We start from the raw sequence: 14469 nt of genomic DNA, 5'->3' as shown, positions 1-14469 counted from the left end.
TTCAAAATTTACAACACCATCGAAAATCTCACTGACTGCCACGTTCTTTAAGCCCGTCTGCATCGTTTTGCTGAATGGTGTAAAGTAAACAGGATGACCCTTAGCGTAAAGAAGTGCGTCGTTATATCTTTTCATTGCAAAAGAAGCCGGAAAGTTTACAGCTTTGACTATTCAATTGGAAATCATACCATGGAGCGGACAGAAGTTGTAAAGGATTTAGGAGTGAACCTAGACTCGAAGCTTACGTTCAGACAGCAACAAGCATCAGTGGTCGATAAAGCTAATCGGCAACTCGGATTTATATTTAAGATAGCTCAGGAGTTGGATGACCCCCTCTGCCTCCGGTCGCTGTACTATGCTTTAGTTGAATCCCATCTTGAATCTTCCGCTATAATTTGGTCCTCGTATCATATGAATTGAAGCTGTCGCATCGAAAATATTCAGTGGAAGTTTGTGTTGCCCATAGAAACCTACGCTGGATCAACCCTGACCACTTGCTGCCGTATGAATCCCGCTGTCGGTTGCTTGGTATTACTTCGCTCGAAAATATGAGGAAAATCGCTAAAGCTGTTTTTGCTGCTGAAATTATCTCGTCCGAAATTGATTGTTCTAATCTTTTGGAACTACTTGGTGCTGAAGTTCAATCTAGACACTTAAGAGCTCGTGATGACTTCTTCAGCCTTCCTTTAGCTAGATCCGAGTTTCTACGTAACTCTCCGTTTTATTCTATGTGCACAGTATTTAATGAATTTTTTTACCTTTTTGAATTCGGAGTTAGTAACGCTAGTTTTCATCGTAGACTGTTAGATGTATTATCCTGATTGTCCTGACTATTGCATATTTGTTATTTTAACCTGTACACTTTTAAGCTTGACTGTTAGATCTTAAGTTTGCTTTGTTAAGTTTAATGCAACCTTCCCAAATTCCCAAATTCATTAAGACACAAGTCAGATGAATAAAATCAATAAATAAATAAATAAATAAATAAATTGTTTTAGTCTAAGATCAAGAATTTTAGTTCGTAAATTTTTCTTTTTTTCACATGTAACATCTACTCTTTCCGAATAAGTAAAGTAAATTAAAGTAAAGTAAAGTAAAGTAAAGTAAAGTAAAGTAAAGTAAAGTAAAGTAAAGTAAAGTAAAGTAAAGTAAAGTAAAGTAAAGTAAAGTAAAGTAAAGTAAAGTAAAGTAAAGTAAAGTAAAGTAAAGTAAAGTAAAGTAAAGTAAAGTAAAGTAAAGTAAAGTAAAGTAAAGTAAAGTAAAGTAAAGTAAAGTAAAGTAAAGTAAAGTAAAGTAAAGTAAAGTAAAGTAAAGTAAAGTAAAGTAAAGTAAAGTAAAGTAAAGTAAAGTAAAGTAAAGTAAAGTAAAGTAAAGTTAACTTAATTTTTTGCACTAACGTAAGAACTGACGACACTATTAACACAGTAAAGTTAAGTAGATATTTCTTCTTGACTGATAGCGAAACCTCTTGCATTTTTACTCAAACGGATTTAGCATAAAACTAAAACAACTTTTAGGCACAAAAAAGTTAAAAGGATCTTTTGGCTTCGTTTTACCGAATTCAATGAAGCTTACGTGGCTCTTTCCCCAATTCTATGGACCTAAGAGAACTATTCTATTCTATTCTATTCTATTATGGATCTATGTCCCATTATTGAATTCATGTCTATTATGTACCAAGTCAGTGAAAACGCTGCAGTTAGTTCATGTCAGCTGCAGCAGGATAATTAATAGTACTGGAAAGTTAAACCGACAGCTGTTTACCAAAAATCAATAAAAATATTCTGACAATCTTTGATCATGTATTAAAAGCAGGACCGCAAAGCAAAAACAAAAGCTCACTTCTTCGACAAGTAAAAGTAATTTGTTGTTCAAATGCCCGAGTTAGTGTCGTAAATTAAGGATCAGAAGTTCCCTTAAAAAAAGTAATCTTCTTTCCCACAAAGTAATTGCACCGAAGGCGGCTTAAATCGCTACCAAGGTACACATCACTGCGCTTCACAAACGTAATCATGTCAACGTCTTTTAAACGTTATTTATTGTAGTTTAATCTTGCATCTCTGTCTGCTTGCCGCAGAACCGCATGCTCTATGTAGGTATAGTCAAAGCTCCTGTTTCTTCCATCATTCAGTTCCGCGAGCAATTACCGTCGCATGCGTTCCCGGTACCTACCAGTCAATCCGCAATCCCCACCCTCCGGTGTACCGAGCTTTGTTCCGTGCAGTTCGGCTTTTACGCCTCGACCGGATCTCCTCCACCGGAATAACAATAAAAGCCACAGTGATAGTGCTTTCGCCCGGCTGTCTGCTGTAGGAATCCATTTTTACGGATGCGGTGAACCCGATTACAGTTGATGGCTACCATGGTAAATAAGCAGAGCGCTACTGTACGGAAAGAGCATCGGCATTGATTGTAAGCAGAGTGATGGTGCAATGTGTGGAGCACTTTTACTGGTTCCATCGCATCGCCGCCGCCGTCGTCGGTCGGTTCGGTATTTGTTGCTACCATGATGGTGCTCCGTTTGGTTTGCTTCAGATAAGAAACTTGCACGTCATGAGTGTTTCGTGAGAGTAGGAAACTTGGAATGAAAATATGTAGTACTCGGTTGCATGATAATGCCGGTCTCCGGTCGAATGCGGTCGGTGAATTTGGTTGCGAAACTATAGGAACCTAGTTTCGCAACTGTTTGCGCATAATCAATGTTTTTCCAATTCATTGTCCATCAAATCGGTTGCAAGGAATTATACCGCAAAGGGGATGTTTTACTGTAGAACAGGAAAATCACATCGAGATGAAAATTGATACTCTCAATTTATTTTTAATTAAACGACATGCTCTTGAAAACAGCAGCCGGGCTCAATAACGAGATTCGTTCTCAATTTCCACCGGAGCACGACAGTGAAGGAAGTATCATTCTTTTTTTTTTATTTTTAGTATTCCACTTTGCAGCTACGCGAATATTGTTAACAGTGGTCTACAAAATAATTTCTTTCAGTTGAATTTTATTTGAAGAAAGTCTTGAAACCTTCATTTTAAGCAGTCCCTTCGAGAGAAATATTTGCAGTTTGTAATGCACTTAGAAATTGAAACTGGAAAAATTCATAACAATATCTAAAAATTATAAAAAATTGCTGATTGCAGGAAAAATTATACTTTCTGAGTTGCGCAGTTGCTCATAAAACTGCTTTTTCCGATTGAACCGTTTCGGAGCCTTCAAAACACTTGTTGCTTGGAATATTTCGAAAAAGTTCGCCGAAGATACAGAAAAAAATACAATGTTTATGAATGACTGCACTTTTGAAGGTCAAATTTTCCTTGTAAACAACAATAATTAGGGATAACATGAAGTATGAGGCAAAAAAAACTGGTAAACAAATCATGAAGAAAATTAATTACATAAATCAGAGAAAAATTTCGAGCTGTTGGAAACACCACGTACTGAAGATAAGCTGTCAAGTGTAAAAAATACAGCAAAAAATTTGATAAATATAACTGTCGGTTATAAGATTTTTTGGTAAGAAAATTTGACATTCATCCATGACATAAATATAAAAATATTTATTAACGCAGTTTTCCCACGTAAATTTCGGAACATGCACGCTTTTTTACGCGAATTTTGCAATTTATATTTTCAAGTTAACAAAGTTGACTGATTTAACTTTTCACCAAAGCAATGCTTTATACATAGCTTTGTAAAACAAAGCGAAAAACTTCATTAAAGCATGGTGGTGGCTATCAGGTATCAAAAAGCATAATCGGTTTCATTTTTGATTGATTTCAGCAGAGCCTACTAAGACTACTTGATTCTTAAAGAGGTTATAGAAGCGTGAGTCGTTTGGTCGGAATGCAGTTTTATGAAAAGTTCTAGTGGGGCTCACAGTTTTATTACCGGTTTTATGAAATTGGTCATGAAAATCACTAGAAGAACGTAACAAAACTTAAATTGCTGCCCAGTGAATCGCCGAAATGAAAGAACATTTGTTAACTAGTGTTACGCTTTTTTTTGCTTCTATTCGTATTTATGTTACCATTTTCTGTTTCACCGCAGGAGAAAGCCTTCCTGCCGCGATATCCAATTATCAGCACGAAGTGGGAAGAATTAATTAAAAACATAAAATTAACATGATAGGTACTGATCACTGTTGTAGCCTAGTATCGAATCACAATCAACATGTCACTGTGTCGCTACGTTCGGTGTGTTACTTCGTGTATGTGCGATATTTCTGGATTTTACATAAACTCGAATGAGATTGAAAGCACTATCTCAGATTCAAAAGAAACTAGGTACCATTATGTAAAACACGTGCAAATTTCCAACTTTTATACTTTAAATCTAGATATTCTCTATTATAAATATGATGTATTATGATCATATTGTTAACTATCAAATGATGACTATATTCGCTGACACGTTCTGTATATGATTGTTTGCGGCTTTATTGACTCTTGAGTGTACTTGTTCATTGGTACAGTAAAAACTGGTTTTGTTATCAGCAACGCCAAATGTCAAGTAGTGATTTTTCACCACACCGCTAGTCTGATTATTTTCAGCTACCAAATAAATGAACATATAATCTCTAGAGTCCAATTCCAATTCAATGACTGCGGGATACTGCTTGATGGCAAACTGACCTTCAACTTACATCGCAACAGAGCAATGTCGAAAGCTTCTCGACACTTTGGCTGGTCGTCAGCATAGAGCCAAGAAGTCACCTCCATTCCACTCGAGTATGGGTACTAGTCGCCAATTTTCCAGGCGTCTCAGAAGTCAATCAGAAGTCGCTTTTGACCTTGTCGAGCCACCTTGCACGTTGGGCTCTCTGTTCCAGGTGCCGGTAAGGTTCTTGAAGATAACCGTTTTTATCGCACGTCCGGCATCTTTACGACATATCCGACCCATCGTAGCCTACCGTTGCCAGATGTACGGTAGGAATCTCTCCAAGCAGTACCTGGAACTTGTGATTCATACGCAATTTGAACTTCGCCAAACCTTGGTGGACTTGGGAAGCGGCGCAACTTACTCAAAGAACCTTGGCAACCCAGCCAATCTTTCCAAGTCAGAATTAGATCGAGCAACCCTACGCAAAGCTGAATCTATTTATCGAGACCGCTTAAAAACAACTTCCGCCAACTACATCTCAAGTGAAGAAGTCCAGCAGCGTGAATCAAAACACTGTACGTACAAGGCAGCTGAAAATGAGCAACTGCATTCCTAGTCCCACCTGGCGGCTCCACGCAGATCTAAGTCAAATGATAACGGTCGATGGCCTTACCCGTAAATGCTTCATGTACTTACTGAAGCAGCTAAGCTAGGAGGTGTGAACTAAAGCGCCTGTTCTCCAGGTGAGGGGCGGCTCACACAGCGTCTTTCTCGAAACGGGTGGCTGAATATGAAATGCTGTATCCCGCAAGCCCTACGGTTGTTACAAAGTTGTTGTGGTAACCGAAATATGACTAATTTTAGTCGTAATTCGATTGCTTCAACTAAATGGACCTAAAGAGTGCTACTTGGGAGCTGTACCTAAGATGGCAAACCCATCAGCGGGATGTAGGTATCGCGTCCCCGGTGAGGTAGTATACCGAAAACTCAATTACCATGAATAACGAAGAAAGAAATTCAAGACGGAACAGTCGGTATAGGACACGGCAATGGACAAGGAAACGATTAAGGGATAATGATTGGAAACTTGGTACCTGGAATGTCCGAACTCTCCATGAACCGGCACGGGTTGGCTTGCTTGCTCGAGAGCTGCATCAACTCGGAGTGAAGATCGCTGCTATTCAGGAAGTGGCCAAATTCCAGAGAAAGGGAGTTACGTGCAGTAGACCCTATTGCAGACACTTCTTTCAAGTACCACATCTACTACAGTGGCGGTAAACAAGCAGAACATGGAGTGAGGTCGTAGTGTTGGGAAAACAAAAGGTACGAGTTATCCGGTGTAGGCCCATAGATGACCGTATATGCGTGTTGAGAAGGGCAAATTCTTCAACTACAGCCTAATCAACTTATACGCACCGACAAATGATTAATCCGATGATGCTAAGAACAAGTTTTACGACAGGCTTGAGAGGATATATGGAGAATGCCCAAAACACGACGTGAAAATCATCATCTAAGATGCATCTGTAGCTCCTACTTTCCACTCATTCGGACACACCCCTGGAGGCATCCAAATGGAGACTCCAGCTCTCAGATCGATCATGTCTTGCTTGACGGTCGACACTTTTCGGATGTTATCGATGTACGGTACGTTATTTTCGGGGACCAAATATTAACTCTGACCACTATCTCGTAGTGAGTAAGAGTCGCGCAAGGCTGTCGAACACGGCGAAAGCTCGTACTGAGAGGACGCTGTATTTCAACATCCAGCGGTTAACGGCAGACGGCGTAGCAGTGGAGTACGCCAGGAAGCTTCCAACCAACGAATCGCAGAACTGCAGGTAGAAGGAGAAGATATAAATGGGCTGTGGAGGAACATCCATGGTACCATCGAAACAGCTGCGAGAGAGGTGCTAGACACGACGCGTGGAAGTCAGCGTAACAGCTGGTTTGATGCCGAATGCCAGAGAGTGACAGATGAAAAGAACCTGGCCAGGAGTCGCATGCTCACTGTGGCAACGCGTCAAAACAGAGAGGGGTACAAAGAGACTAGAGCTGCGGAAAAAAGAATCCATCGTCTAAAGAAACGCGAGTATGAGGAGTACGTGCTCGCCAGCGCAGAAGAGCGATACACCAGCAACGACACACGGAGTTTCCATGAAACGGTGAGATGCAGGAATTTTGCCTGTGATGTACAATGATTGTACTGGCAACCTGCTTACCGACAAAACGTCGGTAGCAGCCAGGTGGAAGGAGCACTTCCAGATACTGTTGAATGCAGAGGTAAATGCGGAGATCTGCAGGGACAGGATAGGAATTGTAAACGATGATCAAGCTGTGGAGCCACCAACACAGGAGGAGGTTAAAAAGGCAATCAGTGAGCTGAAAAACGGTAAGGTTGCTGGGAAGGACGGTATCCCGGCTGAACTTCTAAAAGCGGGGAGCGAGCGGCTGTACGAAGCAATCCACCGGATCATTCTCAGGATCTGGGAGGAAGAACAAATGCCGAAGGAGTGGTTGAATGGCCTCATTTGCCCAATTTTCAAAAAGGGACATCGACTGGAGTGTAAAAACTATCGAGGTATTACATTGCTTAATTCTGCCTACAAGGTGCTTTTCCTGTTCTGCAGACTGAGACCGTTAGTGCCCAAGTAACAATTTTAATTTTAAGGTGCACTTGAAGAGGTTTCCTGCATTTATTGCTTAAAACCGATCTCAAAACTTGTAATTCTACAAAACTGCGATAAAACAGCCATAAAACCCTTATAAGGCGAGGGAGGCCCACACTAAAGAAGGTTCTCAAGAAAATTTCCAAAGATCCTTTTAAAACTTATAATTCTTATCGATATCTATTTATAATGACTTCCAAGAGTCGCTTGAAACAAAAAGAAAACCGCCACAAGTGTTGATTATTTTATGGTTGTCTCTTCAAAGAACACTTGCAAGACATCATACACTTTTCACAGCCTTAAATGTTTTAAATTGAACAAGAGCTATAAGCTATAAGCATACACAGATATTGCTATTTCGGAATGGGTATAAATGAAAATTGAAAATAAAAATGGTGATAAAAGCAGCTGCTTTGTTGCTCATAAATGATAAATTTTTCATGCCACGCTCGGTTTGTCGATGTTTTGTGACATGAAAGTTAGAAAATTTCAACGCGCCAGTAATTTTTGCTAGATTATCGAAAAATTAAATTAATAAAAATAATTAATGATTTCATGAAGAAGTTGATAGCTACCAAATTTTTAACTAATTGTGTCAAAAAGGCTTTTATATGTCTAAACATTTATTTAAAAAGATAAGATCACTAATAGTATTGCATAATACCACATTTATAAGCGCCCATATGCAATTGACTACAATTACAAAAGTAATCAAAATAGCCCTGTTCGCCATTTTTTCAATGGTTTTATCCAAATCAATCCGAAAGCGCGTATTAGACTAACATTTCTTGCACAAGACAAAGAAAAATTTTCCAAGAGCGCGATAAGTTCATCAATACTTATTGTATTCTTAAAGAAGACAAGTTGGGCTTGAATAAGAATTGTTTGAATTACTTGAGGGCACCAAGTTTTTGCAAGATAACCATTCTAGTATAAACAAAGAAAACATCAACGAAGTATCGACGTAACGTGTTGTTTCTGCTGTTTGTGCTGTTTGGACTGCACGACAGTTCCAAACGTTTAATTTACAATTGGTATTGGTACAACTGTTTTTAAAAATTATGCTTCAACTGCTTCAGTGCCTTCAAACATTTTCCATACAAAGACATCTGACTTAGGAACTCTATATTTAGTTTAAAAAAATACGAAAAGCTCTAGAGGAAACCCGCACCGCCTCTGGCAAATGAATCATTACCGGCACTGCCCTTCCCCAGTTCAGCTAGTCCTGAGATCTTTATTGTTTTGTGACTTCGCTGATTGCTCATATGAAAGAGTTTTCAAAATATTACACAGACTTTCGCTCAATTTTCATTTAAAAGATCTGTATTCTTCAATTTTCTCCAGGTTCAGACGCCCATTTTGACAGGTTAGTTGTTTACGTCAGAATGTTCTTATTCAAGAGTATAATTTCTCTTTCAAGAATATCCGTTCTTAAGAGAGTTTTATGGCAGTATTGTTAAGATAAACGAATCTTGCAGAAGAATGTCATAAGTTTTTGTCAAAACTATTGTTAAGTTTTAAGGAGCGTCGTTTTTAAGCAAAAATGAAGTATCCTTTAAAACCCCTTATAAGGTGAATTACACTTATTGATAATTTAGTTTTATGGGTGATTCTTCAAGTCTCCTTCAGTCATACTTCAGAAATGTTAGTCAAATAAGATAAAATTCACTTGAGGAGAAACATTATAAAACCTAACAGACTTTGAAATGCTCTGATAAAACTACTATAAGAAATGAATAAGACCAATTTGCTATTGGATTGTTACTTGGGTGGAGTCCTTCGTCGGCGAGTACCAAGCTGGTTATCGTGGGGGGGTCGCTCCACGACGGATCAGATGTTCACCCTGCGTCAGTTGCTAGACAAGTTCCGGGAGTACAACTTGCAGTCACACCATCTGCTTGTGGACTTTCAAGCGGCGTATGATAATGCTAAAACATGGTTTTCCGACAAAGTTAGTTACGCTGATTCGTGCGACGCTGGACGGATACAAATCATACGTTAAAATAGCGGGTGAGACCTCAGCTGCTTTCGTGACGTTGGATGGACTGCTATTCAACATTGCCTTGGAAGGTGCATTACGAAGGGCAAATGTGGAAAGGAATGAAACTATCATCACGAAATCTCACATGCTTCTTGGTTTTGCGGATGACGTCGATGTCATCGGAATCAACCGTAGAGCAGTGGAAGAGGCCTTCAAGCCCTTTAAAAGGAAAGCGGCGAGATTGGGACTTACCATTAACACCGCCGAAATGAAATACATGGTTACTGGTAGGGAACGTGGGAGCGCAAGTGGTGTTGGTGCCGAGATAGAGTTAGATGGGGAACGATATGAAGTAGTGGAGGAATTTATATACCTTGGTACACTCGTGACATGTGACAACGATGTAAGCCGCGAAGTGAAACGACGAGTTGCAGCCGCAAATCGGGCTTGCAAATTCGCACAAAACTGGCGTTCTACAGAACACTAATGCTCCCGGTGGCCCTTTACGGACCCTTTTTTACGAGTAGGGAAATCTGCTAAGCACCTGAGAAGATACGGTGCTTTCAGACACCTGAGAAAACAACTCAGGGTGTGGGGTTGGGTATCCCGACCCCCCTAATGGGGCTGCGTAAAAATATAAAGAAAGGAATATGGCTTCCATTCCACTAGTGCTTCTAAAAAACTGTGCTGATAGTTTGGCGGAACTGATTGCTGTGTATTGTTCACTCTGTGAGAGGTCTTTTCCATCCGCTTGGAAATCGACCTTTATTGTTCCAGTGCACAAATCGGATAACCGCAGCTCCGGTTCTTCAATTACCTTGGTGTCTCACTGCTTTATTCCCGTAGCAGGGATGGTCGGATCACTTTGACCCAATTTTGATTCATTTGACAGTACCGTCTCAGCCGAGCAAAATTTGACAAAATTATGTAACCTTGTATCCTAAGTAGGTAAGAGGTCTCTCTGATGGCCGAGTGTATACTTCTCCTACCTTTAACGAGGCTTGAAGTTCCTAACTCCTCAGGAGCTGACAGTGCCTCATCCAGTATTCGCACCTAGATCTTCGTAGATTGCGGGTTTTCTAGGTACCTAATGTTTAACCAGGGAGAACGGCTTTAACGCGTACCGCACAGCTATCATACGTTGCCTCCAGTAGTCCGTAGTATGCTTTCTTCTTGTCATCGAGTCTACTGTTATGCGGGTAGATACCATAATTACGTCACGTATCTTTCAAACCTACTCTCTTTTGCGATCGATTTCCTGCAGATCTACTATGCCGAGTCAGCGGGGTACAAGCTGTTCGAGTAGCATTCGGTCGCCACTTACAACATTCAATGTTCTGCAGTTCCATTACTGAGTTCCCAATCGTCGTCCTTGTTTCGTCTCCTAGGTCAATGCCGAATATTCCTTACATGTTTACCTGAATGGCTACTCCGACAAATTCTCACAAAGTAGGTATACAACGCGTGGAAATGATCAAAAATTCAGAATCAATGGGGTAAAACCACCTTTTGCATGGCTATGGCCTTGAGAGATGGTCAGAAAACGAATCGCAAGCTGCCCGAATGTTACTTTTCGGTATTTTGCCCTATACACGGACAACGGGTTACTTTAGCGACACTGATGCATTTTTTTAATGCTCACCAAAATTTCCCAATTGCGTTTGGTAAATTCGTTCGCTCTTAGTGAAGTTCAAAACATTGTTTTTCAGTTATTCTTGGGTCACCAAGTCTTATTGAAACGAGCATGATCTGCCGAAACACTTTCATACCCACGACCTCAAAGCAGGCTCTAGAACACTACCGATAAAATGTCGCATTTACTCTAACGACATGTTCAATGAAAACCGTTCGAGATCACCTATCTGCGGCCTCAGCAGCCCAACCCATTATTCATAACAGGTACCAAGGATGGTTCGATCACTTTGACTCAATTTTGATTCATTTGACAGTACCGTCTCAGCAGAGCCAGATATGACAATGTTATGTATGGGACATTCGTAGAACTAGTTCTAATCTACAACTTTTCTGAACGTATTTTTGCTGTATCATTTGTAATTACGGTGCTACAACGCTAGTAACTCATCAGTGACTAAATGAACGTTCATTTAGTCACTAATAAGATACTAGCATTGCAGCGCCGTAACTACAAAAGATACAGCAAAACTTTATGCAGCAAAATTATAGATAATAACCTGTTCTACAAATGTCTCATATATAACTTTGTCATATTTGACCCCGTTAAGACGGTACTGTCAAATGAATCAAAATTGAGTCAAAGTGATCGAACCATCCCTGACAGGTACTGCTTCTTGATGATCAAACGATAGCACAAATTCTCGTATGAACGTTCGGTCGAATAATTCCTATCGTTATGAGAGTTAACGAATTGCTCAGTTGGGAAATTTTGCTCGTCAGAAAACATGATGTTCGGGTATTGATCGCTTTCGACCAAGTGAAGTAACTCTTTACCTCTCTCAAGTCTAGCTTGTTGCTGCTTCGGTGTAAGATCTTGCCTTTTAGAACTTATAAGGCTTAGCATTGAGGTCATTTTCAATGTGCGTCGGATGCTGCGTTTAAATATTTTCTGTTTTTTAGCCAAATTTTGGTTCGTATTTCGTTGGATTTCGCTCAAGTCACTTCTTCACTTTTCAAACCATCTTAGGCCACGTTACAGTCCTTTGATGACCACCTCCATGGCGTTTTGCTATGCTACTAGTATCATTATAACAAACTAGCTGTAACCCGCGTGCGTCGTCTCGTGCTTAATTGAGAGCAAATTGGAGGTAGCTATGTAACGCTAACGCTATGTAACTCAATGACAACTACTTTACTTTTGCTCGTCTTGAATGCAATCTGGTATGATTGGTTTGAGTCTTTACTTAATGTGGGAGTGTTACCACAAAAATATATGTCACCCCTCGTTTTGGCTACAGACAAGGCTCTTATATATATATAGATAGATTACGATACGATAAACAAAGACTATATTCTCATCGAGATATTTGAGCTGACTCAAACACTCCTTTGTAATTAATTTGCTAAGATAAATGAACTAAAACTGTTTGAAACAACAGCCATCACTTAATTTACAATCTTATTTATAGTAGTACAAAATATGATATCATTCATGTAAGGGTTGTTGCCGTTAACCTTGCGTTTTAGAAAGGGGAGAATAGTCGCCAGACCTCCATTATATCACCGCAATCACCATGTTCAATCGAATAGATAACAAGTCTACACACGGTCAAACCGGACTTTTTTCCTTCTAATGCTATATTTTGGTTTTGCAGAATTGTGATGGGCAGCTTCAAGCCGAAATTGAGGTACTGAAGAACGCATTGGCTGATAAGCATTCGCAGCTGTTGGCCATGGAAAACGTGTGTCTGCAGGAAAGTGATCGGCAGGTCGAGCTGGAGGACAGCATCATTGCCTGGCAGGACAAGTACGAGCGGCTGTACGAGTCACACAAACGCGTCCAGAAGGTTAATCAGAACCTGGAGGATAAACTGCTAAAGTTGGTCGATCGGAACTCTGGCGAACGGGCGCAGCTGACCAGTGATGTTGCCACGCTGAGCGTCCGCCTGGCACAGGCAAACTATAATATTCAAAGTCTGAAACGGGAAATCGTAAGTACATGTAGCTATTTGTGTTGTTTTTAATTACTACTTGTAAATACATGCAACTATTTGTTTGTTAATGTATCAATTATTCATAGAGCATTTGCCGTTTGAAGTAATCATCTTTTAGAAATCGCAACCTGAATTCAAACAAAATGTTTGAAGCAAAAAATTAATCTGAAGTAGCTTGCTTAACATTTCAAAATATTTTTGTACTGAGATAATGATGCTGAAATAGCACTTAACGTAGCAAACTCTTGAAAATTTGAACCAAAGTCCGCCTTTAGAATCCTTATTCAATGCAATCTCTTTGATCAAAGAAACGTTGCTGACATTAGTTATTCTTCTCCGTTATCTGTGTCACGCATAGCTCATTTTCCGGCGGGCTGGCTGGTATGGTTCATTGTTGTGCAAATGAACTTGCTTTCCGCCTGAGTGAGAGATATCCTTGCAAAAGCTGCGGCAGACCACGGCCGGCGTCATCGAGCATCGTTTGGAGTACTCTAGCATCCCAAACTATGGCTCTACTTATGTTTATATTCGCCAGAGTAGTTCATGGTTACACTCGTATTAAGGCCAATAACTGAAAGCGACGATAGAGAAAGATATCTCCATCGAGTGTTTATTCAATCGATTGTGATACGGTTTGGCATCTGCTTTCCAGCAGATATATAAGATGTAAATATTGTTTATCCTGGTTCGTTCTTTATTGACTCACTTGAGCTAGATATTCAGCATAAATTTCATAAAGCACGTTGGTACGTTAAAGTATGTCAGTCATTTCATTCGAAAAAAATCTGTATTTCCAATTTTAAAAAATACATAATATATAGGTATCTGAATTAAATTTCAGATATTCATAAATTTCAACAAGCTGTACATTCAAATGTACTGAAAAATATATTTTCCATGATAACCTACCGAAATGACAAGCTGTAATCTTTAGTTAGCAATTAGCATAATAACTATCGACAAATTCTCAATTCGTTTGCCTATTATACTAGCTAGCTCTCTTTTCGTTTTGAATAGTTTAGTAGAAACAAATGCTGAAAATGTAAATATATTTCAGTTGCCTTTTACGTGGTTTGTTTTTTCGATTACCCAAAAACTGGGAAGCTTCTGGACGTAATTTATTTGCATTTCCGCTTTAGACAAAAAGCTATCATGTACCAATTTTTCTAAAATTTCCATTGAATTCGTTGAAATCACGCAGTTTCATAGGGCACATGGATTGTTTAACCCGCGCAAAAAGCAATTCTGTACCGTACGTACTGTACTGAAAATCATATGCTCGCAAACGTTTTATATTCAGCTCAAATCAACCAAAACGGGCAACCATTCGGAAAACATAGACGACCCACATTTTCCCATCCTTCGGTTTCGCTGTTAGCTTTTCGCGAAATTCGCTTCCATCATTATGCCGCCCGCCGCCGTCGTATGTGCATAACAGAAAAGCCCAGGGCAATGTGGTCACGGGATCAAAATAAATCTTCCGGTCCATAAACACAGGGGCACATCAATCAACCTGTTGTATCGGGTGTGTTTTCTTCCTTTTCTTCTGCGGGCTGCTTGCAGAAATTACTCGCTGGTCACCAGTCGTTC

General features: G+C 39.8%; 1 protein-coding gene across 1 annotated transcript in view; it reads left to right on the top strand.

Annotated features, from left to right (window-relative positions):
* LOC128733537 (putative uncharacterized protein DDB_G0277255) overlaps window positions 1-14469 on the top strand; it is an 80158-nt gene that overhangs the window by 17897 nt on the left and 47792 nt on the right. The window contains exon 2 of the mRNA XM_053827189.1: window positions 12541-12876. Within this exon, the coding sequence (XP_053683164.1) occupies window positions 12541-12876 (336 nt within the window). The remainder of the gene's footprint in view (window positions 1-12540; window positions 12877-14469) is intronic.

Source organism: Sabethes cyaneus, chromosome 2 (genome assembly GCF_943734655.1).
Source record: "Sabethes cyaneus chromosome 2, idSabCyanKW18_F2, whole genome shotgun sequence".
NCBI classification, from domain to species: domain Eukaryota; kingdom Metazoa; phylum Arthropoda; class Insecta; order Diptera; family Culicidae; genus Sabethes; species Sabethes cyaneus.
This window is presented reverse-complemented; position numbering and strand designations above follow the sequence as displayed.